Source organism: Colletotrichum spaethianum, assembly GCF_022836535.1.
Source record: "Colletotrichum spaethianum MAFF 239500 DNA, contig66, whole genome shotgun sequence".
Taxonomy (NCBI): Eukaryota; Fungi; Ascomycota; class Sordariomycetes; order Glomerellales; family Glomerellaceae; genus Colletotrichum; species Colletotrichum spaethianum.
The window spans coordinates 62,805-90,616 of record NW_026054836.1 but is presented as its reverse complement, the minus strand read 5'-3'; the positions used below and the strand labels follow the sequence as shown (position 1 = coordinate 90,616).

The 27,812-nt window shown below is 50.9% G+C and overlaps 6 protein-coding genes across 6 annotated transcripts; 1 reads left to right on the top strand and 5 right to left on the bottom strand.

Annotated features, from left to right (window-relative positions):
* Positions 1-824: 824 nt before the first annotated feature.
* Positions 825-1,124, bottom strand: ColSpa_12569 (uncharacterized protein; the record flags this gene model as incomplete). The annotated part of the gene is made up of 1 exon (XM_049278781.1): positions 825-1,124. The coding sequence occupies one exon, from the start codon at positions 1,122-1,124 to the stop codon at positions 825-827; it is 300 nt and encodes a 99-aa protein (XP_049134738.1).
* A 4,497-nt stretch (positions 1,125-5,621) lies between these two features.
* ColSpa_12568 (uncharacterized protein) lies at positions 5,622-6,287 on the bottom strand (the record flags this gene model as incomplete). Its single annotated transcript, XM_049278780.1, has 1 exon — positions 5,622-6,287. The coding sequence occupies one exon, from the start codon at positions 6,285-6,287 to the stop codon at positions 5,622-5,624; it is 666 nt and encodes a 221-aa protein (XP_049134737.1).
* Positions 6,288-6,374: 87 nt separating this feature from the next.
* ColSpa_12567 (uncharacterized protein) lies at positions 6,375-7,163 on the bottom strand (the record flags this gene model as incomplete). Its single annotated transcript, XM_049278779.1, has 2 exons — positions 6,375-6,787; positions 6,863-7,163. 2 exons carry the CDS (start codon positions 7,161-7,163, stop codon positions 6,375-6,377), a joined length of 714 nt encoding a protein of 237 aa, XP_049134736.1.
* A 3,184-nt stretch (positions 7,164-10,347) lies between these two features.
* ColSpa_12566 (uncharacterized protein) lies at positions 10,348-11,064 on the bottom strand (the record flags this gene model as incomplete). The annotated part of the gene is made up of 3 exons (XM_049278778.1): positions 10,348-10,353; positions 10,382-10,912; positions 10,984-11,064. 3 exons carry the CDS (start codon positions 11,062-11,064, stop codon positions 10,348-10,350), a joined length of 618 nt encoding a protein of 205 aa, XP_049134735.1.
* A 786-nt stretch (positions 11,065-11,850) lies between these two features.
* ColSpa_12565 (uncharacterized protein) lies at positions 11,851-12,240 on the bottom strand (the record flags this gene model as incomplete). The annotated part of the gene is made up of 1 exon (XM_049278777.1): positions 11,851-12,240. One exon carries the CDS (start codon positions 12,238-12,240, stop codon positions 11,851-11,853), a length of 390 nt encoding a protein of 129 aa, XP_049134734.1.
* Positions 12,241-13,040: 800 nt separating this feature from the next.
* Positions 13,041-14,384, top strand: ColSpa_12564 (uncharacterized protein; the record flags this gene model as incomplete). Its single annotated transcript, XM_049278776.1, has 1 exon — positions 13,041-14,384. The coding sequence occupies one exon, from the start codon at positions 13,041-13,043 to the stop codon at positions 14,382-14,384; it is 1,344 nt and encodes a 447-aa protein (XP_049134733.1).
* Positions 14,385-27,812: the final 13,428 nt, after the last annotated feature.

The window sequence follows — 27,812 nt, the reverse complement described above, 5'->3', positions numbered from 1 at the left end:
ACGAAAGACGCCTGAAAGTGCAGGTGTGCACACCACCAGCCCCCCTAAGGCAGACCTTTCCCCTGATAGACGGCTACAAGGCGGTCATACTGACCCGCGGTGCGCACCAGTCGACCAACATGATGGTACGCCCGATCAGTGACAGGCGGTTCATGGTAAACTTACCCCTTCTGTGGTCATGTCGCCTAGTGAGAAAGCCGTCTCGCTGCATTGCCGCTCCCGCATGGCAGGAATACTTCGCCAACGCACCACCCTTTCCAATCCCATTTTACGCCCCCTTTCCTTGTTCTCCTTTCCAGCAGTAGCCATGGTTACGGACCAACACACTCATCATATCCTCGTCAGAAATCGCTGTAGGTTCTTTGGGCTCTTCCGTGAGTGACCTGAAGTCAAGTGAGGGAGGGATATCACAGAAACAGTCAGAGTGTGAATAGGCGAGGTTTCAGTACGTGAAGAGGTAAATTTTACACCAAAGCTCAAATGATTGTGTCCCAACCCTCTTCGTAGACCGTTTGGAGGAACAAGTGACACGATTTTGCGTTCTCAAAGTAGCTATATCATCGCAGTAGTTATTTCACGGCAGTCTTTCAGGTGAAGCAATAAGAGTAGAGAATGTCATATTGGTAAACTGCATCCGTCGCACGCTAAACCCAGTTGTATCTTTCCTTCGTCAAGCGCTGCAATTTTAGGACTCCTGTTTTCCCAAGTTTGCCCAAAGAGACCCTGTCCTGAAGTATCGTCACCTCCTCTTCTACCGTTACGCTGTATGTATTGTCGTCTGAATGCCGTCTCGGTAGGCATATTAATTTGAGCCACCGCTGGAGCTAGGCGGCCAACACATAGATGATTCCATGGTTCGAGCCATTGACGATGATCCATTGGTTTCGACTGTCTCGGGGTGCCTCGCCTTCGCGTGGATCGGCCTCAGGGGTACCGGCGGTGTTTGATCCGGCATCGTTTTTATGCTCGCAGTGGTCACAATTCGCTCGGTGCTTGTCAAGAAACCAGTCGGTGTTTATGGTGTACTCTCCACATGGCATCTCCTCAGCAGTCTTTCTGTGGACGTTGACGATGTGATCACGAACATCGGCGGCTGATACAAATGACCGCTGGCAGTTGGCCATTGGACACGTGCGATTCGGGGTTTGCGTAGGCATCGTAGTCGTGGAGGTAACCAAGACTTATTTGCAAGGAAGATAGGCCGTAATTTTTTATGCAATGAAGTAGGGTTGATGACGAGTGCTAATGAAAAGTTCCGTCGAGGAGGTCCCAAGGAGAAGAGGGGGCGCTTTTATATGTCGTCCTGCCCGTGATAGACACTGAGAGATCCACCGAACAGCGTTACTACTGGCGAATTATTAAAGTCATGTTGGCAAATGGTCATGGATGGCTACGTTCCCCGACCGATGTCAAGACTCCACCACACGGTCGCCAGATTAATCCGACTCCCCCGTCTTCCCTGCACCCTATCAAGCTTCGCGGGTCTTTGAGCTGCAGATGCACCAGGCCCCTGCCGCGGATGCCTTTAAGTACTGCCGCCTGAGTTGGGCAAAAAAGACTAAAACTGCGGCACACTCAAAGTCTCTGTCATGTATGAGGAGGTGATCGGTGTAACGCCGAGGCCCCATATGCCTCCAGGGCCCTCGCGGGGCGGAAGTGCCCTACCGACCGCATCCAAAGCTGTCAGAACGTGCGCTTGTTAAGGGGCAAATCGATTCGGCGGGGAGCCAGGTCCGCCACAGCTCGATGTGGCAGACCGTCTAGTTAGACGCAAGTAAATGGAAAGACGGTGACTAATTTGTCCATAAGATGGACCCGAACTCAGGAGCGTTCTCCCTGCCAGCCTCAGCGTCCTGCCCGCCGCGGCATCACGAAATTCAAGCACGAGTTTTCTCTCTTCACTTCCTGGCTGTGTGTTGTGGGATACTTCTCGCGCCATGCCGTCCATCGCCCGGGAAACCAGCGTCTTGTGTGTGCAAGAAGCAGCTTATCTTTAGTGGGACAACCAAGCTGAGGATAAATGCACATCCGTGTCACACGTGCAGTGGCCCTGGTCCTATCAAACTGGGAGGAGACTCGAGTTCGCGACGCAACAACGGCAAGTATAACGCGACAGCGCGTTCCGGACGCGTTGCCGCGCCAAAAATGGTGTCTGCTCTTCCATCATCGAGGACTGTCAGTGCCATGCAGATGCGCGTCGTCGGGAAGTTTAGAGCTCCGCTCTGACTATCAACGCACTTGGCACGAAATTGAAGGAACAAGATCGAATATTTTGTGTGTTTGGTCCCGACGAAGGGGCAGACCCTGACCGGGAGAGCCGCCATTCGTTCCGCGATGTCTCTCTCGTTGCTTCATGTATGGCGCCCTCCCGTCTGGTAGGGCGCCATGCCTCTGTCATCAGCGCGGGTTTGCAGTAGGTGCGTAAAGATGACGCCGTGCCGCCCGTCCATGCACCATTAGGAGGACTTTCTTTTCATGATACACTGGATATTTCGCACACGATCTACGAAGGACGTCACACTTGTCATCAGGTTCTGCCCTTCTCAAAAATATTGTCGTGATTCGTGAAGTCTGAAGGGCTTACAATACCCATGTTCGTCCTACATAGCTTAAAGCTGATTCGACACACAGACGGGGGAAAGCAACGAGCATCAGAAGCCTGCATATAATCCCTGAAAGCGTGGCGTTCATCTGCCTCACTTTGGGATCGTAGTATCTTTCTACTCTACTTATGTACCTTTCCACCTTCCCATCTTCCCATCTTCCCATCTCCCTGCTGTACATCTTCCCGTTTCCTTGTTGTTTGTATCGCTTCTTCATGACCCGAAATTGCGAACTGCAGCCCCAGTTTTGCACCGGTATGGGGCCATTCTATCAAACTATACCGATATAGTCGCAGCATCAATGTGTGATGTATCCCAAGTCGAGTTGGTCGTGTTAGCAGCACTGCTGAAGACATGCTTGGTCTGCCAACCCTCTGCTACTCTATACTCTAATAATCCAGTCGAAGGTACTTGCTGCTCCGTGTTGCGGCTCAAAGTACACTGGAAAAAGCTTTGCTTCATCGCCAACGTACTGAACACCACGAATCATCATTTCCAGTCCACCGATAGCCAAAGACTCTATCAACTAAATCTCGTCAGATTGTCGCAAGGATGCTGAATGATTCTCAGACAAGGCCCCGGGAAGAATGGCAACCGCGACTTGCTTCCACTTCTTCAGACCTACCAAAGCAGCTACGGAGGCGGTATGGAGGAACGAATCTGGGATCTACTCTCCAACTGAGACTCCCCACGCGTGTTTTCATCAACAGCCAACTAACTAAACTCTTACTGTCGTTGACGAACTCATGGCTTGAGGCTGTTCCGGTTTTGTTTAACATTAAACTTAATGCACCATTTGTAGGCCCTGGGTTGTGCTGGTTATCCCACACGGTTCCCCTGAATGCCATGCTCAAAGTTTGGGAACTTCAGCATCTGTAGGTGTCAATTCAACGCCAACCTTTCTCGATGGAGTGAAAGAGCGAGGGGCGTTTCAGCTTGAAATCAAACGTTATACTCGTATGCGTAGATAGATCTAGCGCTGTAGGCTCCAAAAAGCTCAGCTTGGAGTTGCGTTCGGGTTCTCAACTTAAGTGGGGGCCATCAACATCGCGAGCGAATGCCCCATACACACCACGATAGACGTCAAGTGATGAAGAAAATCATGATTTGCTGTCCTATCGCGAGCACTCTGATTTTTGAAAATGCCTAAACTGTCTACCATGTACATCAAGTCAACACTGGTCTAGCACCCCGGCAGAATCTGTCATACGCCCAGGCCTGCTCGATCTCATGAGCCAATCTCCACTTAGATCCATGGAACTTGTGCGACCCCGCTGGGATGACAGCAGGCGACAGCGGGTATGGCGGGGTAGTCCATGCAATTCGACGAGCAGGGTACTAGCGAGTGAAGTTTATTTGGACGTCTGTCCGAAGACTTTGCACGTGAGTGCTCTGCATCTGTTTTGACTTCGATTTCGTCCCCGAGTCCCTGGGCAGAACCGTGACTACCTCCACAACAAGATTGGAAACATGCCGGGGTTCTTGCACTTAGCAATACTCTTCCAGGGGGTCAAGAAAATATCGCAAAAATGACAGTCGGCGTCCAGGAGAGAGACAGCGCTCAGTATTTATACCAGGATCCCAATGGCGTGAGTCTCATTTGGGAGACTTGTGTTAGAAACGTTCTGCAATTAGGTGCCGATGCCCATGTTCCGACCGGTAGTCATAAGGAATCCAACAGCAGCGTTACGGGCGTGCAGTGGCGAGGTGCTGGTTGGTTCCAAAAAGGCAGTCCCATCCTTTGGGGGAGATAACTGACCACGATCACCCCCGATGCCATCTCTGAGTCGGGACATGATGAAGACTGATTGCGTGGCCGTGAAGGGAACCTCAGGATGAGATAAGATGCTGAACTTCGATACCCGAGATCGTCGGGATGAAGGCGCTCCCAACGTCTTTAAAATAGCAAGTTGAGGCCTAGAGATGCTGTACCACGCAGGGAAGCGCAGGTCGTAGGGTGTGCTGCCTGTACAACATTTATGCATTTAAGCAGCTAGGGTAATGCACTCGATATTGGCTTTTACGGGGTCCTGCTCACTTATAGATAGGCGTGCTTGCCTATCCAGGCATTGCCCTTGGTGCTAGCTGTTACGGGGTCCTGCCTATACAGAGACAAGCGTGTTTAAGAGCCTCGACCAGGAGGGTGTCGGTGGTGTGGGGCCTGTCACGGTCCGTTCCTTCCTCGCATTAGTTTTTATAGGTAAAATAATTAGGTTTAGCCTTTACTGGGCCCAGCTCATGCAATAGCAACTGGGATTAAGCTCTACCTAAACCCATATTAACTACGCTGGGTCGGAATCCCTCACGCCAACCTGCCTGGTGGGCGGAGGTCATTCCAAAGCTGCCATAGGCAAGCGCGTCCTAAGTGACGTGGGACCCCAAGGCGGCCAGTCCGCTATACAGGGCACAATGCTATTCCGGGCGCGACTCGATGCAGTTCATGGAACCCATTGTCAACCACCCTTGGCCACGCGTCCATCCCAGGTTGCTACTTAACCCGAGTAAAATGCAGCAAGCCCTCGAGGGAGTATGTGGAGCTCGGTTTTAACCGCCCTGATCATTCGTCCAGGTCACAGACCTCTTCGTCCAGACAGAGGGCTTTACGCCACCGAGCCACATACATATGATGGCTTCAAGACAGGCCGTACTGTGTGACAAAAGATAAAGTCTTCCCTTATCAATCTTTGCCTCTGATACCCTTGCATGAGGCCCAGCGGGGACCGTAAGGTAGGTGGCAGTTTGCAATTTTGCAAAGGGCACAGGTCATACATCACAAGAGCCACATATCTCACGTTATCTAACATCGTGTTTGGTCACACATTCTTTATTGGGACCGATCTCTTACTTAACGAAGCCTCGATTAATCCGAGCCTTCACCATATCCTTCTCAAGGCGTCGGTTAGTCCAAGCCTGTGCCGTATCCTCTTGAATAACTCGATTGATCCGAGCTTTCACCCCAACATCCTGCCCGAGGCCTCGGTTGATCCGAGCCTACACCAAGTTCAGTTTCGCCTTAATCTAACCTTGCATCGTCGAAGACAGATCGTCAAGGTTGATTTTGTCCATAACTTCCCGGCACCAGTCGTCGGCTTCCTTGGCATGATTTCCCACCTCATTGTCGTCATTGTTGGTGGGCCGTGCCTGATGGCTGGCGAGTCTCGTCTCTCCCGGGGAGAGCATCATGACATTTCTTTGGGTCTGGTCCAGTTCTCGTCGTTTAGATAGATGTCTGTTATGCTCATCCACCTCACCGTCTTCATGTGCTCGCTTTCCTGGATTCTTGACGGAACCGCCGAGAAGCTGGGATCGCTCCTCTCTGGCCGCACGAAGGATGTCATCCGTGTTATCATGGTCGGTGCCTTTCTTCCCTTTAGTCACATCCTCTTCTTTTTCTATGGCTTTGCGGTAGTTCGCGGCATAGGCCCATCTCTCATTCCTGTAGTAGTCGGCCATCCAAATATCGATGCGGGACTGCTTGGTGGCCAACGAACGGCAGTACGCTCTAAGCGCCCACCATGACGATAGATACAGCGGCACTTCTTCCAGACGGGCCTTGCTCTTGCTACTCTTGAAGATGATTACAAGGAAGCAGGCATTGTGATGGGTGGTCCAGACAATACGGAGTCTGTTGTCGAGGAATCTGTTGGCACCGGCGACGATGGAGGTGTCTCGGAATGTCGTCATTTGCGCCGCGTGGTCGACAGTGCTAGGCACTCTCACTTCAAAGGCAGATCCGTCAGGGTCGCGCGCAATCGCGGAAAACTTGCAATACTAAAACAAATCCTCTCGCTCCTGTCTGCTTGCCTCCACCAATGCATCGATGTTGCTGGGTTGAGGGTTGGACTCTTGAACGGTAGCGGAGGCCCTGGCCTGAACAGGTGCCTTGGTGTCTTTGTTCGGCTGCAAAGGAGCGGTACCGGTTTTGGAACAATGAGTTGCCTGCTTCGAGCTGCTCGAAGACGCACCTGCGTTGGCCGCAGGGACGGGATCCTTGGAGGGCCCTGCCTTGATGGCAGGGACGGTAGGGCTGGAGGCTTCTGCCTTGAGAGCAGATTGGGGGACCCTGTGCTTGTTGGCCTCATAAAAGTCGGGGTGGTTAAGACACAGCCATTTAAGATAACCCTGGTCGACATCGGTCACAGCATTGTAGGGAGCTTCGAATCCCATGCTCTCGAAGGGCTTCTCTTACTCCAACGCTAAGGTGAAAGGTCAGTGTCCACGTTCGAGATTCGTATGTCAAATTCAGATGTGAGACTTACGTGAGTTGATGTAAATGAGCTGCATGGCCATGAACTTGGCGTACTCTGTGCCGACCCAGGCGAGATCTGCGTCCAGGAACTGCGGGTACCATGCTTGGACCATTTGCTTCCAGGCCGAGAGGATGCCGGTGCTCTTCAAGGCTGAGGGTTGACCGCCCGTGAGTAGGGTAAGGATCCGCTGGACCTCACCATCATCTTCGCTCTCGTCGAGGTTGAGCTTTCCGTCCTTGAAAGACGGGACCCAATCCTCTGCGCTGTGGATCAGAGGGCCGTTGTTTGGTTTGGGGGCATCTGAAGCCATATTTATTGATGAGTTCGATGGAAAATGGCAGTTTGATTGTTCTTGTGTGAGAAAGAAGGGGAAAGGAAGAAAGAGAAGAACAAGGAGAAAGCTGGAGGGGGTTTCGCAAGGGACCAGCCGGGACAGGACTCGGCAGGGCCCCACATGGGCGGTGCTTGGGTGGATGCCTTTTTCGGTCTTGGAGCCAATCAGCCGATGATATCGTCCGCCCGGTCAACAACATGCCTTACATACAGCAATCGGGCACCAAACTCGGCACAAATTTTCACCAACGAGTCACAAATTGATCAATATTTAGGACCTGAACCTGAGACTAGTCCTTCGTACCTTCCTCCTCCTTGAGTTTTTAGTTCTCGCGTGCCTGCCAAATTTGAGATAACTTACACGGCACCACACGCATCTTGAGTTTCTGAGAAGGGCAGGACGGGAGGAAGGAAGGGTGAAAGGAGAGGGTTGTAGCAAATACTTGATTCTGACCGCGCTTTAATGCTTCTTGAGTGAAAATGGCAATGGGTGCGAAGAGTCGAGTCCGTTTCGGACTTTCTACAGACAGCGGAGGCCATGTTCTGTGCAAGTGCTCTCTGTTTTATCAACTGTGTTCCAGTGAGTGAGCCCTTCTACAGACCGAGAACCAGCCTGGGCGTGCCATGCCCGTTCAACTTAGAATCCAAACAGATATTCAAGACGCGCCTCGCCCAACCGTTTGTTTAAAAAGATTTGCGCTAAGAGGAATCAAGCGAGACACTAGTTCAATATTTTGTCTTTGGGAAGGAGGTCGCGAGCTTGTTGATTTCTCTCCCTGTCTTTTTTTATTTGTTTTTCAGTTTTTCAGTTTTTTCTTTTAGTTTCCTCTTTCCACATCACACACCATCGCCAACCATCGCCAACAGCCGCAACAGGATGGTACAAGACAAACCCTCAAACCATCAACAGCATTCTGGCTCTAGAAGGAGTCCGCCTCCGCTTCACAGCACGCCTAAAGAAGGTCGATCTACAACACCCACTTGTCCCGAGGCTCTCCCAACGAGGGCGGCAGCAGATGAAGCTACGACGGACTGCAGACCTTGCACCAAAATGCCCGAGACCAGCACTCATCTAACCGTAGTACCTACCAGGGTTACAAGACCTAATAGCCCTGCAGACCAAGAAAGAAGCAGCCAACGCTTTCCAAGCCTGGCTAAAGACCGTACCAGACAACCACATGGTTGTCTTTTCAGATGGCTCCAGAGCAACAAACGGAGCCACAGAATACGGATCTGTCGTATACCGCAGCGGCAGGCGCGCGGCCCAGGGCTGCGGCCGACTGGGTCTAGCAGAGGTGTTCGGCACTGAGGCTGAAGGGGCGAGGATAGGACTCCGGTGGGCCCTCTTAATCTCCCAAGGCCAACCTATACAAATCTGCATCGACAACACCAGTGTCATTCAAGGAATACAGGGCGAGGCCCCAAACTCCTCGCAAGCTGCGGTGCTCGAGATCCAAGCTGCTGTTAAGATATACAACATCCACACCCACTGGGCGCCAGGACACCAGGGTATTAAGGGCAACGAAGAGGCGGACCAGCTAGCCAAGGAGGGTACAGCGCTGCCGGTCCCTCTAGGCCAGCTGGCTACGCTCTCCGAGATCAGACGGTTTGGTAGAGAGCGATTGCAAAATCAGTACAGACAGTGGTGGGGCAGAGAGGCGACAGAACGGTATACCTAGCTTGGCCTGAGGTTACACTTCTCCTGCCCTCCCGAACTCGCCCTACCACGGAGCACCCTCCACCACCTTTTAGCGGCCCGTTCAGGTCACGGGGACTTTGAACACTATCACCAACGCTTTAATCACACCGAAGCTTTGCTAACCTGCTCCTGCGGGGGGGGCGAAGGACGTAGATCATCTGGTCTATTGCCCAGCGACCATGGCGAGGAGGCAGCAGTGGCCCACCCTCTACCCAACTGGTCCGCTCGACCCCATAGGACCTATGGGATCCCTTGAACGATACTTCAAGGGACTAATGACTGACCCAAAAGGCTTTGAGGGCTTCCTCCGCGTGGAAATTTCTTCCGGAAGATCTGCCCACGCTACTAGGGAACGGGCTCCGGCACGGGACCTAGACAGCCAACTCAACCCTCAAACTGACCAGATGGGAAGCAATGAACTGGTGAACCAGCGGGAACCAGGGACAGATAGAACGCATAGTAGCCAGCAGGCAGGATTTGGAGGACGGAAGGAAGGGCGATGTATGAAGTACGTAGTCCTAGCCTACGGCTCTCCACGCCACATACCCCTCGGGAGGTCTGCGACAAGGGTTCCACCCTTGCCGCTATGGCGTTAAATACAATAACAACAACAACAAAAATCACTCTTTTCTTGACCTTCACCCTGACAATGGCGTCCCTGCTCTGACCAAATTACCCCGATTTTGCTGCTGCAAGTTGGTTCTCTTCTTAAGGTCAGAGTGCAGCCTCTTCGATGTTCTTGATATCTTTTTTTGCTCAATATCCGTGCTTCTTAAGCCACCCTACAAGGTCTGCTTCCGCCTTTACCCTAAGCTCGGCCCTCTTCTCATCGTCCAGTTTCTCGAGTACTGACGCGCTGGCTAGCCAGTATGGACACAGGAACCTCTGCAAGCGCATAAGGTCACGGATCTGGTTGACGCCGTCGATCTGGCTCGGAGCAAGAGCGACACTCTCCTGTAAAACCGAATTCCACGTTTTAGCAAGCTCCCATTCCTTGGCAGATTCCTTATCTAGGTCTGCAGGTGGCGTAGTGAAGTCGCCTGAGAGAATCGCCCGGTTGATCGCGGTGTCGTCGTCGCCAACATTTCCACCGGTGTGGCTGAAAGACATGGAGATGAACTCCTCAAAGGGGTGAGAAACGGAGGCGAAGTCGAAGTCAAGAACTGCTGTGACTTTCTTGGCCTTCTTGTCAAAGAGCATGTTGTAAATGGCTACTAGGGATCAGTTTGACGCTGACTAGACTCAGGACCAGAATACATACTCAAGTCTCCATGTGTTAGACACTTTTTGTGCACGTCAACAATACTAAGCACTTTCTCTGGGCCGCCGCTGGCGAGAAACTTTTCGATCCTGGCGGCAACGCCATTGCTTTCCCAGCCCTGGATAACTAAGCTTTCGGCAGCTTGTTTGAAGCGGGAACGCAGCTTTTCTATTCTCCACTCCGCGTATGAGCCAGTAGGTCTCACATCTTGCATAGATGACGACTCTCCGCTCACAATGGCGCCGTTCAAATCGAACTTGAGTCCGCTGCCAAACTTAGTGACGCTTTCCGGGAGATCTGCTGCTTGCATGGCCCCAAGAACGGCAGCCATCTGCTCCAAGACATGCTTCTGACTCTCCACGTCAAGAGAGGAGAATTCCGGACCCAGATCAACGCCGCTCCGGAACTCTGACATGATCCACCCGAACCCCTTCTCGTTTGCTTGGTTAGTAGTCGTGGCAGGCGCCCAGGCGTAAACATCCGGTACCAGTGGAGCGAGCCCGCTCTTTTCCATGGACTTACGAACAAGGTGCTGTGAAGCCACGTCATTCTCTACGCGGTTGGTATTGTTCACGTCGTGGGCCGCGAGGTTGCTAAGTTTGATGACCAGCGTGGAGATGCCTTCAGGCGGAGCTTTGCACGTGCCAGGTTGAGTACCCGGAAATGATGATGCGAAGGCGGGCGTAGCTAGCTCTACTTTGAAGAGGAAGTTGTTAAAGGGATATGCGTACTCTTCGTCATAAGCCAGGGTCGAGATGATGGAGGCCTGCCGGCAAGTTGGAAAAGTTACCCAGTTAGTGAGAGAGAAGTTGATGCATGGCAGTACTGATCACCAACCTGAAGCCCGCGGCCGTGGAGGAGTTGCTGAACCACAGAGAGCCGACGTTCAAAGCCGGCGTGGTTTACATTGACAACCATCACAAAGCTATGGCCTTAACAGCGACACTGGAAAATGTGATGAGAAGGTAGAGAGTCGTAGATCGGGGAAGGGCAAGCGGAGTTGATGCACAGGAAGCTGGTTTCGTAGAGTTTGACTGGGAATGATTTGGAGTCATGTATGTTGTTGAAGTCCTAATCTAGCCGCTAATTTAGATGATCCTCAGCATTTAATCGATAGCCCCTATCACAGTGCGGAGTATGGCCGACACGAACCAGCAGCATTACGAAGGATCTTCTAGAACTAACTGTATCTCCAACATGCATATGTAAAAAGAAATGACTGTCCCGAAAGCGGATCGCAAGGCTCCTAATCAGGAAGGAGGTTACATGACAGAGAGATAACCCCTTACACAAATCCTCCTTACCCAACAGATAAAGAATATAGAAGAGCATTCTTAATAACTAGACAAATTCTATGCCTTAATCTAGCCTGTAGTAAACTAGAGTATAGGAGTGAACATTATAAGGCAAAGTCATGATTTGCTTATGAATTAAGTCTCGAGGTTAGGACCACAAAGGCCGAAAATTGACGATAGTGACTTAGTGGATCCCTATACCCTTGTAATCGACGGTGTCAATGGGCTCTTTATTCAGATCAGGATTTGTTAACTCACGCCAGTGGGTATACTCCTGTTGGTGTGTATTAGTAAAACCGAATCTCTTGAGCGAAATCTTTTCTGGAAAAAACCTAGGATTACTTACTAGACAGTGTATGGCGTGTACATTCATGTCGCGGGTCATCTTGTCGCCGTGGCCAGTAATATGCTAGGCGAGCATCATCTGCAGGTTCGCGAGGCAGTGGAGCTTGTGGTAGGTGCTCTGCGTGAAACCAAACCCGTTCGACTGACCTCCCTCGATGAAATTTGGCTTGCCTGCGGGCTGGTCGGCCGTCCAGAATTCGCCATGCTTCATTGAAGACTGCCAGTACTCGTTTACGTACTCGTCGCTGTGCGAAGCGGTCTCCTTGACCTCTTGCATGGTGATCTCGGGCTTGCCAAGGACGCGGTGAGCGATGTTGATTCTTTCGACGGCTCCTAGCGCCAGACTGTTGCGGTCCAAAAGACTATCGTAGACGTCGTCACGGCGCTGGTTGACAGTCTTGCTGAATATGACATGGATGGATAGCAGAGTCGGGGAATAGCATGGGCTATGCATTGGACCGCGCACACGGGTCGCCCCAGATCGGCGGTGTCTTGACACGGACAAACTTCTCGGAAGTGAAGAGTCAATCGAAGTGCGGCGCAGCATATTTACAGAAGAGGCGTTATCGGAGAGGCAGCGCTCTAGGAAATAGAAAAAAAAAGGTTAACTCTGGCCAGAGCCGCGAGGGGGACACAGGCATACTGAGGCAGGTACCTAGGTAGCAGACCTGGAAATCGGCCCCACTCTCTGGCCTCTTTCCTCAAGCAACTTCCCCGTTACATCTCACACGACCGAGAGATAGACGCCAAACAATTCCTCATCATCAAATCGAACACAAAATTACAATGGCGGGTTCAGAATTAATCTGGCCCGAAGAATGGACCGACGAAGGGAAGCGTCTCGAGACGTAGTACCAACGCGATGAAAAGGTGCTGCTGGCACACGTGGAAACCCCCAGCAAACGGCAACGTCGATCGAGTGGCCAAGGCAATCCATGCCATGGCCGTCACAAAAGCCTCGCAGGAAAACACTAGTCAAAAGACGATGCGTTTCAATGAGAGTCGAGCCACATCTGAGCCAGCCAACACCGAAACGGCTATATTTACATCAACCTACCTCGAGATGGAAGTCGTGGTGAATGAGTTGCAGAGTTTCGGTCATCAACTCATTCTCCTGGACGCTGATGAGAGATTAACGCTCTCATACGCTTCTACGATTCTAAAGATCGCGAACATCATATCCGAAGGGCCGACAGCGAACACGTTACGCGTGGTGTGGCTGTCAACTCTGCCTGTTGGCCCCGTCTCGGCAAGATGCTAGCCACATTCACCAGCAGCAAAGAGACGTCCATGGCTTCATTCAAGTTGCCACGGCCAGAAAGCCAGATTGCGCTGGAGGATCTGGACTTGATCTTTTATTCGGGGTCCGACACGGAGTATCAACAGAAAGTAGCGGATCGACTGTCGCAGGATTACGGACGAAACCGAGATGACGAGAATGGCCGCGACACGGGATATAAGACGACCAAGACGGTGGTGTTCTACAATACGAAGAGCAGGTCAGACCACTCGAGTTATATGGTATTTATTGAGGCCTTGCGAAACTGCGCCGGCGACACATTCGATGTATTCGAATCGACCCTCAGACAATCCACAAGCGATCGTGGGCTGGTCTTAACCGTAGGTGGGGACCCGCGATCCGCGATGGGACTGCTTGAAGGTGCGCGGCACATGGTTCTGCACAAGACCAGAACGAAGGACGTACGCGATCGCCAGACGACGCTGGTTGTCAAAAGAGCATCACTGTTGCCAAGAGATAAATGGCGGGCCCAGATGGAATGTGCACTCGCCGAAGGGATCAACCCACGGCACGTCACTATACACTCGCAGCTATCTCTGGAGGAGATAAGGAGTTTGGAGCCACCGCGAGAGTTTGAAGAGCTTCACCTGGATGCTTTCATCATCGGCGCAATGGAGCGATACCCCAGTATGAACATCAGGCGGCTGACAGACTGCTTCGTACACAACTTCGAGATGTTCAGAGTCACGATCAAGCGTCTTCAGGTCTTGGGATTAGTCCGAGGCAGAGAAATCTCACTCGGCGCCCTCGACTGGCAGCTGAGACACGAGCGTGCGCTCAACGCCGCTCGACTTCTCTCAGTCACGCAAAACAACGTGTCAGCCGCCACATTCTTGTCTTTTATTGACGAGAATACGGATCCAAGGACGCGTGCAGCCATGATCGACATAGTTGCAATCATTCTTGAGTCCTCCGGCCGTTACGACTTCCTGAAAGTCGCCCATGTCTGGCCCGAGTCCGCCGGCATGGCATCCATCCTCAGCGAGTGCCGCGATCCCTCCCACAAGACCATCATGGATGGGGCCATCTGGATGAACCTGGGCGTGTACCGTTTGTACATGTGTATGTGCCGGGGCGGGGAAAACGAGCCCCTGATCGAAGCCGCCGATGGCCTCATGTTAATCTCCCCGAGAAGATGTGTGGTAATATACGAGAAGGCACAGGAGATTACCCGGTTACTCCAGGTGTTGGTGGCTCAGCGAAGGGGTACAGGCGGAGCGACGTCAACCGTGAAGCTCCCTGAAGACCAGGTCCTCTCATCCAGAGATACATGGTGCTCGCCTGGGCACACCACCTGAATGTCGCATATGGCCGTGTCAGGTTCGCCACTGTCGTGACTGGCGGTGATATGTCACTCGAACGAGAAGACGGAGCCTTCGTCTACCGATTTATCCCAAACAGGCTTTTCCTCACTTTCAAGGTGAGAGGGACAGAGCCTACGGGAAGCGTTGGATGTCTTGCAACCCTCATTCCTACGAGGGTCGTGATGGAGGCTTTCAGGGACTCCGGGATCGACCTCGATGACCTCAGGGTAAACTCTTGCTGAGATTAGCTATAACAGGGTTACTTACTAGAAGAAATGGAAAAGGGAGCATCAATCAGTGATGTTCTTTGCGGTTCACAATCAGAGAATCCTGCTTGCGTGACATGTATACATAAGTGATACGTAAAACTGGTATGTTATGTGCTTTCAAGAAGCAAGCTTCTGTGTCTGTTACCGTCCAAGCCGGACTTGAAGCGTACAGCATGTCTCTAGCTGTCAATTCTCACTAGGGTCCTTCAAGAGAAACTCCCTAGCCGGGTAGGGCCAACGCAAAGTATTTATCAAGAAATCTTTGCCGCTCCAGTGCCACGGTCATGTATTACCCGTGGCTCATGTGTCCACCGAGGCCTCGTACAAAGCACTCTGGTCGAGTTCACGTGCCTGGACTTGATGGGCATGCCAACAAAATGATAGTCAGGAAAGATTCAGAGGGAACACACGGTGCTGACTGAGGTGGGAAGTCCAGGGACCTTGTAAGTGTCGTTGGCGAACTACTAGTGTTCGTCTAGGTAGCCTCTGAGGCTCTTTCAGGCAACCAGGTACATACACATGTGATTAAGGGGTCAATTTGCTCCGCACTCTGATGATTTAGGCCGGCGATTCTTGCTAATGTGGTGGCTCTCTGAATTCGCAGCAACCAGTAAGTTCTCTTAGAAAGTGCGATAGCTTTCTTCGACTTTGATGATGATGATGCTACCTTCAGGAACAAGGTTGATGAGACACTTTCTCAAGCAAACCCTTCTGCTTCCTTTTTGAATCTGCTACCACCTACGTGGATCTAATACTCATATCCATCCTAATTTTTGTTCTACAGTGGGGGTCTCTGTTCCACCTAGCACGGGAATTATTTGGTGAACGAGGCTCTATCAAATCATCATTCACATCATCCTTCGCGTGCAGATATGCGCATAAGGTACGATGAAGAAAGTGGTCTCCTCCTGTATTCGATCGATGTTGGGAAATTAAGAACCCAGTGTTATGGTGTGGCCGATGGGGACGACCGACTTCAGTCATAACGAGCAAGCGGGATCCACCAAAAGAGGAGGACAAAGTCAAGGAGAGGATGAGATTACAAGTCCACCAAGTGAGAGAGACAACTGGAATGAAAAGATTATAGACGTGATAACAATTGTGAAAGGAAATCGATGGACCTGTTAGCTTGGCTTGGAATGGTCCTGGTGAGGCCCAGTTCGGCAACGTACCCAGGTCTCCCTGCGCCATCACCACCTCTCCACCCCCATCCAATCTCACCAATCCCATTTTCCGAACACACTCGGACCCGAAGCTCCCCTGCCGATTACCTTTCTTGTTACTTCGAAGCATAAGCTTCTCAGGGCTACCGCCTTCATGGCCGCAGTGGCAACCAGGGTCTGCAACCACTAAAAACGAGTCTAGCTTATCAGTCATAAATTGGTGGACTACAGCAACTCACCTTCTAGGGCTTCTCAAGTCCCTTGGCATATGTCGGCGCCTTGCGTGTGTGAATGGCTCGTGGTTCGCCAATCCGCCGCTTGCATTTCACTTGGATTTCCCTTCTATTCTGCAGCCTGATCTCAAGCAATTAACAACAGCAGAAAATCCCCAGGACAAGGAAGACGGCGAGGCCGACAACTGTGGTATCTTCTCACTAAGAAGACAGAAACCATTCTATTCACGGGTTTATTGCGCCTTTGACGCAGTTTTCGGCATTACCACACCTTGCATACCCTGCATGCCACATTTATCCTCTCTTGCACCCTTTTCTCCTCCAGTTTTGACCTCTTTTGACGAACGATGGAACTCACCCACCCACGTCGACCAGACTTTCCCTACCTGGCCTCAACACCCAACTGTTGATGGAAAAGAAGGGGACACTGCCTATTCCCTATAGACCTTCGCATCACTTACCGGCGATGGTCATGTCCATTGATGAACCAAGAGAACCCCAGTCTAGCGAAGAGTTTCCATGTGATGCGCCCGACTGCAGGTCTAGCCCATTCCCTTCCATGGCCAACCTCAAGCGACACGTCAAATCCGCGCATGGTCCGCAAGTGTCAATGCCCATGTCGCAGATTACTTGGAAACTACTCGTACAACATCCAACGCCATTGGAAATCATGTCGCATGTGTCGCAAAAAGGTTAAAATCGAAGGGTCCCAAGGCAGCAAACCCGATCACATCTAAGTCGTCACCCAAGACGTCTAAGTCATCCGGCGCCATTCGGCGCCTACAACGCACCAACCCCATACCATGACTCGAACTACCATGTTGGCGGTCGTCTGATTACGTACCTTGTAGCTCTCGTAGGGCCATCCCAGTCGTAAGTGAGGGCAGCTCATGCTAAGCTCTTTTACATTAGCTGCCTGGCCAGTCAGACTGACAGATTGCCGGACTAGTGCCGTCAGGCGCACAAAGGGCGATGTTTTACTCACAGAAGGGGAGGCTGGAGCTGGGTAGGGAAACAAGGTGCATGATAAGGCAACCAGCAACTCGGACACATATGCCATAAGTCTCCTACCCCGAGCTGCCACAAACTCGGGTACCTTCTAGGCTAGCGCATCGACAGGATTAATTTACGAGTTGACGAGGCTCCGAAATTAAACAAAATCTAGAGAACAGACACCAACGACCATGGTACATATTTTACGCCCCAAGGGCTTATTTGGGGACACAAACTAAAAGATGCATTGTTCTCAGGGACATACCTTGCTCTAAGTAACCCCGTATGTGTCCGCAGAGGTCCAGCGTAGTGGTGTACATGAATAACCGATTCCACTCAAGAGACGAAACCGAAGACAAAAGAAGAGAGAGAATCGCGCAGGCTGGTTTGAATCAATGACTTGCCCATCTGCCTCTGGGCACAACTGAAAGTTGTGACAGTGATTCTTACGGAAACATTCGCCTGTTTGGGCGCTATAGATAAACATTGTCCTCAGGTGTGAATCGTCTCGGTCTTTCCAGCAGGCTGGGAGGTTGGGTGCCGTGGAAGTGAAAATGAGACATACCTTATCTAAGAATCTAGATATTTTCCTCCATCGGCGAGTCAGTGAAATGCGAACGTGTGTGTGAGAGTGTTCGACTCATGCCCCGTTTCTGGGTAACAGTTCCTCCTCCTCAAACTATCCCATTAGCTGCTGCAAGACGCCATGCGGGATACGACAAATAAGAATTTTTGCACACAACTCGTCTGCCCAATAAAGAGCAACAATTAATGTGAAGTTGGAGATTGTATGGAACTGTTCCTTTCTGGCGTCTTGCCGCAGTCAATGAGACATGAGGGGCACGCGTCCGGTTTGAAGGATCTTGGAGACTGTGATTCCCCTCAAAGTAAGCGCATTCTTATACCAAGAAACCCCTTCCCTCTCTGAGTTAGTCTCTTTGTCTCTTGTGAAACCTTTTTCTTTCTTTCCTGTTGATCACTGCCTTCCGGTCTGGCGTCATCCTTCCCCGAGTCGAGCGCCCTCTGCCTACCACGTGGGTGACAAAACAAAGTGCAGTGTATCACAACTTCTTAATACGTGTGTGTGTGTGTGTGTGTGTGTGTGTGTGTGTGTGTGTATGTGTGTATTTTTCACGCCGGTACTATCTCTCCTGGAGTAATGGGCGCTTGAGATTCGTATTGTATGTCCTATTGAGGAGGTTGGTGTGAGATCCGATTCCAGCTGGAAGGCTGGTGACACGTCTAGAACCAATTGATAGGTAGACATGGAATTATGGAGTACCAATCGTTATGTGTCGGAGATTGAGAAAAAACCTGTAAAATCCTGTCAAAGACCCCCAAAAACTTGATATTTCAACAGGTATACTCTTTTTTAGAATATTTTGCTTCCTAGGGAGTAAGATGTTGCAGAGCCCTTAGATAGGGACACAGCAGTACTTTAGGTGTGCCACATGCCACTCGCTCGCTCCTTCCAGGTCACGCAATTCTCAGTCTATCTCACCTTCCCGTTCGTGCCATACCTATCCGCCCATCTACCTCTGTAAAGCGAAAGCTCATAGCCTAGATTCATTCCCATCTTGACAGAGGCAAGAGGTCCCACGTCCTAGCCCGACCCTCGACCGCGCGCGTGTACTACGTATTGTATGTATACTGCTCACGTACCTCCATATGGAGACCGAAAAAATGCCCACCGAAAGACTGCCTGTGAGGTAACCCTGGATCAGGTACAGGTCTTCTCGGGCCCCACGGGCATCATGCCGGGCCCACACCGGCGCCCCCCGGTGCCTCTCCGGCAGTACCCTCCGGTCCTAACAGCCGCATCTAGCTGAATCTCTCTTACTCATTGGACAAGTGGGAATCTACACTGGACATGCCATAATTCGCTGCCCTTCCGATCTTAGTTCGAGTTTGCTTCCGCGACCCAGGCAACGAATGACGCGGTCCTGGTGGACTGTCCAACCCAGCTTGGTATGGACTGTGTCCAAGGCGACGCCTAAACTCGATATTTGTTGGCTTCTCTTGGCATCTTTGACTGCCAACCCGCTGATATCCGAATAGAGCCTGATAACTAGCCTCGGCCCAGCCTCGTTGTCGCGGGTAGATAACGTTCTTTTCAGTGACCTAGGTGGAGGCCCTTCTTTGATGAAAGAGTATTGAGGAGCAGCGGATTAACTTGATATATAACTCTGGTGCTTTCCGCGTTGTCTTGTTCCATCGATTATGCCCTGTCATACTGCCTTCCCTCCATCCATATCAGCCGCTCATTCCTGGCCTAGCTTTTCTCCATCCTCCGTTCGTAACCCAAGAACGTTACGTGTCTCAACTGGCTTACACGACTTGCCCTTCTGTAACCATGTCTGTCACCAAGAAATCCCATAAGTGTCCCGAACGACACTGCACAGCTAGTTTTACTACCAAATCCAACTTGCACAGACATATGGGCAAGCATCGCAATAAAATCCGAATGCCATGCGGGAAAGAACTACAAGACCATCCCTCAAACAATATCCGGCACAAGAAGACTTGTTTGAGGTGCAAGAGAATCACCGAGGCATGGTTAATAGCTATCGTCGAAGCCAGTGGGGACACTCACGAGTCTTTGACCAGCACCGTCCTTACTGGACTTGGCTTTCCCGCCCGCGACATCCTACACCCCGCTACGCTGGAACCCCAGACCATGTCCGACCACGCCGTAATTTCAAGCGCACAAGATCACAGTTCCACCACCAATAATCACAATGCTCAGGCTTCTGAGCAAAGCCACACTGACTCGCTGGAGTGTACGGGTACTTATACTGAAGATGGGTACGTATACGCCGACAGAAGCGACTACGGGCCATCTACTGACACAATCTGGTTTTCAAGAGAAAGAATGTCGATCTTCGTCGATCTTCTTTCGCAAACTGCGATCACAGAGAATGAGACAGGTTTAACCGTTGCAAATTTCGAGCCATGTACGCTTTGAGATTCTGTCAGTGTCAAGTCGAGTAGGCGCTCTGTAGGTGTTGTTGGATGACCTGACCAGCCAGTATGCGAGTAACCCAACCCCAAGGCAGGCGTGGTTTTCTGCGGGTATCTCAGAGGCGATAGTAATAAATCCAATTATTGGAAGAACCGTGTCAAAGATTTCCGGAACCTCAGGGGGCTGCTCAAAACGTCTAAGCCATCAAGCGACATTCACGGTGGAAAGATGGAAGGGGGAACCCCTAGCGGAAGTTTTCAAAAACTTCCGCCAGGGGTCCTCTGTATACCCTCCATTGCGAGTCTATTTGAACGTTAATCTTGAACATTTTTGAGAACACCAACCTGTCATCTGACTACAATTAGGAATCCTTGGTCTTTTGTATAAGCTTTTGCAACGTTTCTGAGAGAGGAATGGGGGTGAGTCCTTCATGAGAGTGATATTGTTGTATGGCGGATGGGATGCCGAGTCAAGGCAGAGTTCAGGCTAACAACGCGGTATTTAATGTCTTTGTGGCAGCTCCGCATACGAACTACTGTTATGGTGTCGTGAGAGTCTCATATGCATAACTGGGATGCCAGATCTGGCTGCGTGTCACAAGAACCGCTGGCCCAGTGAGTGAGGGAAAACGTCAAAAGTCCGCTGATTTCTTCTCACTCCTCGAAATACCTACAGTTTCAACGACTACTTCGTGCACCATTGATCGGGCACACTGTTGACTTCCAGGCCATCAGCAGAACCTCTGCTTCTATACTGAGATAACTCTTCCTGCCCCACAAAGATAGTGTCAAGATAACACTACATCGGATTTGGCAATGTTAAACATACGTGCCGCCAGAAGCTACGGGCCGTGACCCGAGTTTTGGGGCCTTCGGGTGTCAAGCCATTGGACGCAGCGAAATTTCGAACGACGTTGGTTTTGACTTGAGATCATCCTGACACGGCAGGTCTGGTTCCACATGTGAGATGCTCGCTACCAACAGTGGAAGAAGTTCGGGTGGGACGAACCATACACACGGTCTCACGCTCGTCATCACTACCAAAGGTTGAACGGCAAGGTCGGGTTTGCGAATGCGAAACTCTATGACCCCGCTGCTATGTTCTGGGGCCGTGGGCCTGGTCCGCAGCATTCCTGGGACGGTTAGTGGGGCAAAAGTCGGCAGATTGGGGGAATTGTCCGGACCAACCCCTGGGCCAATACGGCATGCTGCATTCTGACACGACTCTTAAAGAGTTGCCGGATTATTGGTGGCCAGGCTCTGATGTTTCTCTAGGATACGTCGGACTTTGAGAGCCATGTGATGGCTGGCTTCCAGCGTTGATCGATTCGGTATCGGCCTGCGTCTGTCGGCTCTTACTTGAATGCGAGTGAGCACCAATATGCACACAGTATGCGACGTCAGAAAGAAAGGGAAGAAGAGGCTTGAGTTTAAGTTTGACCACTCTCCTCAACTAACAGCGTCTATCAAGTGTGTAGAAGGAGAGGCCTTGTTGCTGGAAGGAAGGTCGGTCCCTTATCGACCTCATGTCATGCTCGACTGCAAGACAGCGGTGGTTCGCAACATGAAGTCTCGACTCGAGTCGTGATATACCAACGACAGTATTTAGAACGCATCGTCAGCCATTTCCCGCTTCCAACAACCTATCCTCTCGTATGTTTCATCTAATGGCTTCTTAGTTCGATCTAGGTATCCGTCAGTCTTCCTATTTTCGTCCTCAGTATCCTCATCGTCTTCGTTATCCTCAATCCTCACCATCCTCGCTTTCTCCTCTTCCTCTTTTTTGGCTGTTGGGGGTCTTCTGTGGACTTTTTGATACAACTGTACGTGTTTTCTCATCCTCATCCTCATCCTCATAATTGCAGCTGTGGGAGGAGAGATATTTAAAAAGTTGCACCTCGCCGAGTCTGAACGACTTCCTACTCTTGCTACCTTGTATCTCTATCTCAAAATAACTCACCACCGTTCCAAACACCTTGATCTTTTCTCAATAATGACTTCCAAAAGTTCGAAAGGCACCGAATTTCCGTGCAGATTTTCGGGCTGCAGTACGAAACCGCTCTCGTCAAAGGGCAACCTGGTACGACACCATTGGAAACAGCACGGACCCGTTACCCGCTGGGTGAAGATGCCTTGCAGCAAAGTGTTGAACTACAACCGACACAATAACAATCGTCACCCGAAAACATGTTCCAGCCCTGACTGCAGGAACTACCGTGGAGCTGGAGAAGTCTTTGATGCCCCAGCTCATTACACCAAGGACATTGTCCAACAAATCGTCCTTGAAGGTAGCGTCATCAGTCCCCAGGAGGCTGTTCATCGACATGTTATCGAGACCAATGCTCTAGTTCTTCACAATGAGCTTGATTCTCTCGATATCAATGGCCTGGCCACCCAGATACAGACTCCTAGTCATCAAGTTGCACAAAATCTGCTCCAAGGATCTCCAAGCTACGTTGGAACGATGTCATCAAACCTCTCGGGACCACTGGACACTCACTTCAGTGGTGTAAGCGCCAATGTGGGCAGCTACAATACAACTTTGGCGGTCTCGGCTTGGGCCGACACTCTGCCCTGCCCTCAACATGGTTCAGCGTTAGTTCAATGCCTTCAAGGGTGCGGTACAGCTATCTGACTAACATGCACCGCAGCTACGGAGTGACAGGATTCATGACCGGAGACTGCACTTGCAGGTTCTTTTCATCTGGATGAGGTGTCATGTTAGGACTGGTTGGCGCAGGTCTTTTGCCCTGACGAAGTTCCTGACTTGCCGTCGTCCGTTGTTGATCATCTTACATGATATCCTTGGTATTAACGAGACCTGTAACTGACGGTGGCAATCAACAGTGTTCATCTGTACATAATTTATGGCTTCTTTAATAAGTAGGACGCAAATCAACCCCCTTTTTTTCTTGCTTCCCGTACCCGTATGTTTAGGGCGCCGGATTCCCTCTTCCTCACCCCCTAGCATGAGCGCCGCGCGCTTCGCATAACTTCTTCTTCCAAGCTCGAGGCTTATCCTCTTCGAGATATAACTTGCACTTACCATCGTCATTTCTGGGATTGGGGCTTTGGCGTTGAGGGTGCGCAGGGACCAGCTCGTCGGGCCCACCAAATGCCGCTCGACGCGATTCAAACTCGAACGTCCTGATGCCCGCACTGTCTGTCTGTCTTCTTTCTTTTATTTCCCTTTTTTCAATCGCTACTATCCGCCCGCAGGTCTTCGACTACGCTGGTGGTAAGCCCAGTGCTGATTTAACCACCTTCTAGGCTTGCCATGGGCGTCTTTGGGCCGACAAAGAGTCGCAGCTGCCTCCGGCCCAGGGCCAGAAATAAATTTTTGACCACCCGAGCGGTATATTATGGTACTTCGGGCGGGCTTTCGGGCATCGGGCATCGGGATCGAGCTGGCTATCGGCGAAGAAACGCAATCGAGTGCGATGTTGGTCCGTCCAATGAACCTCGGGCCATACAGGGCTCGATTACCTACCCAGAAGTATGGCTTCGGACACGGATGATGCCTCATAATACATGGTCTAAGGGGTCGAAATAAGCTTAAACAATCCAATGTTTTCGACGTCACCTAGTCGCGTGGCATCCCATGTCGCGTGGAACTCCCAAAGGGACCATGTCCCAGTCCGCTGTGTCAAAGCGGACGAGAAGGGAACGTCGGCCGTGCGGAGGGGCTGGTAGCTCTGCTACTAGTCAATAAATGGCATTCGCGATTCGTTCATTTTCGCAACTAGAGGTCCGTCAATCGGAGAAGATCGCACTGGCGCTGTCGGTAACATGCCAGAACCCTGACGATCGTGGACTAGTCCAATGATGGGTACCACTTGTGCAGGGACCGCTGCTAAAACTTTGGGACTGAGCTGCATCGAAAGACGCTAACATTCGTCGACGACTCGATCGTGATTATACTGATCCTTGAGGGCTTTATCAGATCTGAGGATCTTTACATTCGGTAGGACGGACATAGTATACAACAAGCTCCAGTAACCCCCGAAATTGGTGCGCTGAGAAAACGCGACTGGGTTGCCGCGGGGTAGAACCTGGCAACTGGTCTGAAAGCGGGGTCTGGGATATCCCCACTCGTGCGGCAATCAGGATCGCGAGTGTTTGTGTCTTTCCAGCAGCATCGTGCTGTATCGGCGACTTCTCGAGGGTTTTCGTATGTCAGGGAGAATCGATAGAGTTTTCGATGTTTCCAGGAAGTAATTTACTGTTTGCTGTGGTTGATTTCGAACTCTGAAGATTTCAGAATGGCATGGTTACCATTCACCTTTTGGCGCCAGACCAGTGTTCCCTAAGGAACCGAGGGAGTTTTCGGCGTCGTCTCCAGCGGACTTGAAGAAGAATAGAATGGCGTCAATGTCTCGTTGGGAGAATAGGGATTAGGAGTTCTTGACATGGGGATGAACACATCTTTAGGACGATCGGTTAGGTCTTTATCGGCGTGGGGCAATAGCAAGAGTCAACCCACTGCATTACTGGGGGACACTCCCTAGATAAACAAGGCCACAGCCGAGCGCTCAGTCTCACTGCCTGAATCCCAATAATATATGACTGTCGGCTGACTTTTAATAGTGTGAGCAAGACCAGATGGAGCCCGTTTTCAGATGGACTTACAGCGAATATCGTGGTTGTAGATGTTCATTGGTGGTGTAGGACAACTGGCTGGAGATGATCCATCTGCTTGCCCTTCATCGGGCGTGCCGGCTCTAGTGGTTCGAAGTTGGAGATAGCTAGGAGTGACATACCCGAAATCATCGTGTTAGCGTAGGTTGACAGGTGGTGACATATTTTGAACGAGGTGTTATGTAGGGGCATGAACTGGTAGCATCAGGTTGTGTTCGTGCTCGAGTACCCCGGAAATTGGGCTTCCAGGGCCACGAGCGACATATATTCAGATAGCGGTAGATATGGGAAGGATAGGAGTGCGATAGGTTGCTTGGAAATGAGGTGGAATTAAGCTTAATCTTCCTAACGTCAGCCTTCAGCCCCGCATGTTTGGTGGACTGTCACACAAACTGATGATGCATTAAAGCCCTCTAATGGAAAGTTCGGATAGAAAGGAGCAGACCATGACAACAAGAGATCACTTTTGATGTGTCAACAAGAAAGAGCATAGGTGTGGTGAATATAAGCCAGCGGAAACCACTCGTGGCCGTTGTGACTCGAAATATTGACCAACCCTCGTTCCTGTGGGTTTGGAGGCAGCCGCTGCAAGATCCTCGCTGTTGGCCCAGCTGACGGCGGGCCGCCACCCTGCGTAAGTAATAGACACAGCGAACATCACGCATAGCACTTTCAGAGTCGAAATGACGTGGGATGTTTGAACCCAGGAAGTTCGTGCGGTTTGTTCTTGCCTTGGCACTTTTCTCCGGGTGATTCAATCCCCTCCGCTTGAAAGGCCCTCTTCATTGTCAAGGAGCAGGAAACGGTCCACCGGAGGATGTTACAGCTGCCAGGGGAAAAAAAGGAAGTCCTGACTTCAACTTCCTTTTCTTTTTTCTCTGGTTTTTTGTTGCGAAATCTTCAACAAGAAATGGAAATGATAATTGACGGGAAGAAGGGAGAAAACAAAGGTCGCACTCTAGAGGGTGTTGCTACCGCGGTTACACCTTCGTACTCGAGAACGCGTGCTTTTGTCAAGTTTATGCAAGTTCGGTAAGCGCTTTTCCACTAGTAAGACGACTTCTGGCCATAATTTTTAGGCCAAACTGACTTTTCTGCCAACACAATATGAGGAGCGCCAAACGAGAAAATAAAATGATCAATTTTTGACACCCTGCCAGTGGCCGTATCCTACTGTATTTCTGGATATCTCATGTTATTCCCTTCATTTGTAGTGGCTGCTCTCCGTGGTCAAGCTCTCGCGCAACCCTCAACGCAACCCTCAACGCAACTCCAAGGATGACACTACCCCAAGCATATTCTCATTTCTATGCCTCAAACACCATGGCGACCCCTAATCGAATCTACAAGTGCCCTGAAGAGGGCTGCAGGCGCGAGGGGGAACCTTTCACAACGCGAGGTAACCTGAACAGGCATATGGCCACTCATCGCGCCAAGATCAGTATGCCCTGCGGGAAAAGAGTCCGATGCCATCCATCCAACAACAAGCGGCACAAAGAGACGTGTCGTCTTGGTTGTCGGGATGCAGAGTTACAGTTGGAGACCGTTCCAAACATCAGCGTTCAAGTTCAAAAGCATCCAGCCAGTGCCGACATTGAGTGTCTTGAGTATTCCGGTCAGGATGTTCTACCGGCGCCGGACACTCATTATTCTGTCGTCAAAAGCCCCCAAAGCGTCTCCGAAGTTTTCGCGATTGCCAGCGTCGATAGTCCATACATACCAGCCTTCGACAGCAACATCACGCTTGAGCGAGTAATGGAGCTATGGTTGGGTTATGATCCTGACCGAGTTGAGTTCGAGTAAGTCTGCATTTCAATGGTGCAAGAGGCGGTGTTTTGATGATTTTGATTGTCTAGAAACATGAAAGAGAGAGGCGATGGTTTTTCTTTGCACGAGACTATGAGCATGCCGCAGTAGGACTTGTCGCGAAGGTGATGCATTCATGCGTGCGAGAATTTGCTGGTTTTTTGTGGGAATTTGGCATGATATTCATGAATCTGATTGTCATGGTTGGCAAAGATATGGTCATTGACAATTGATGAGAAATTACACTCTTTTTACGTTGGTTTCCCCGTCCAGGCTGTGCAGATCGCCATCCACTTGAGCGTTGTGTTAATAGGAGCTGCCAGCCCTTACAAACAACTCTACACCCTTACATGAGTGAGATGCTTAAACAACGGGAAACATCGTATAGCATTCTGTAAGGCAAACTCCGCCATAAACACAAATTATCACTGTAGCGGCGACCCCCGTGGTTCCCAAATATACCTAATAAGCTGCCGCTTTCGTCACAATTACCTGTGATTGACAACAGCAATAGCAGCTTACAGCCGTCAGTTGACTGGTGCAGTAGCCGTCAGCTGTATGCAGTCGTCAGTCAGTTCAGCACCAACCGCTAGTTGCAGCTGCAGCAGTCAACTGGCTGCTGCTTCAAGTGACGATTGTTGCTGTAACTGACCGAAAAAAAAGCTTCACCGGTCTTCAATGGCTGACTATTACTTCTTGCCAGCGTCGATGCATTTGAATCAAAGATGTTTGATGGTGTGCGTCAACACAGGACATTCTCTGTTCGACGACGCTCGCATCTTTGTGGCGTTGGAAGTCGGGGCAAACACTGCTGTGGCCGCCGTGTGTAGGAGGCGTCTGAAGGATTGGTCCTGACCAACTGGGATCTCGAGGAAAGTCATCACAGAAGCGCATGCCGAGCATTTCAAAGTGATCGATCGAAACAAGAATTTGCCTCTCCAGTCTCAAAAGCCAATGTTTTGCAGAGTCACGTTTATCCGGTCTTTTGACGACGAGACCCGAAAGCAGCCGACTTGCCGGCTCACACGGGGGTTGGGCGCTCGCTGCGCGCCCGGCGAAAGTAGGGCAATCCAGGAAAATGATGGATACATATCTCGGACAGATTTCGCCAGCCAAATACGCGAAATCCGATGGCACGTGCATCTTGGCACCTGGCAAAAGGGGGGTCCGGCGGAAGAGGGGACTCTCCCACACACAATAGTCAGATCCACGAGCAATAGCCACAACAGGGATATCCTATCAATTGACGTACTTCGACAACATTCGACTTTCCTTCTGTTAATGAGCACATGTCTGCTGCCCTTTTCCTCGCTTTATTTAGCTACCGCCTCCGCCTTGCGTTGTCCAAGCGACGCCCCC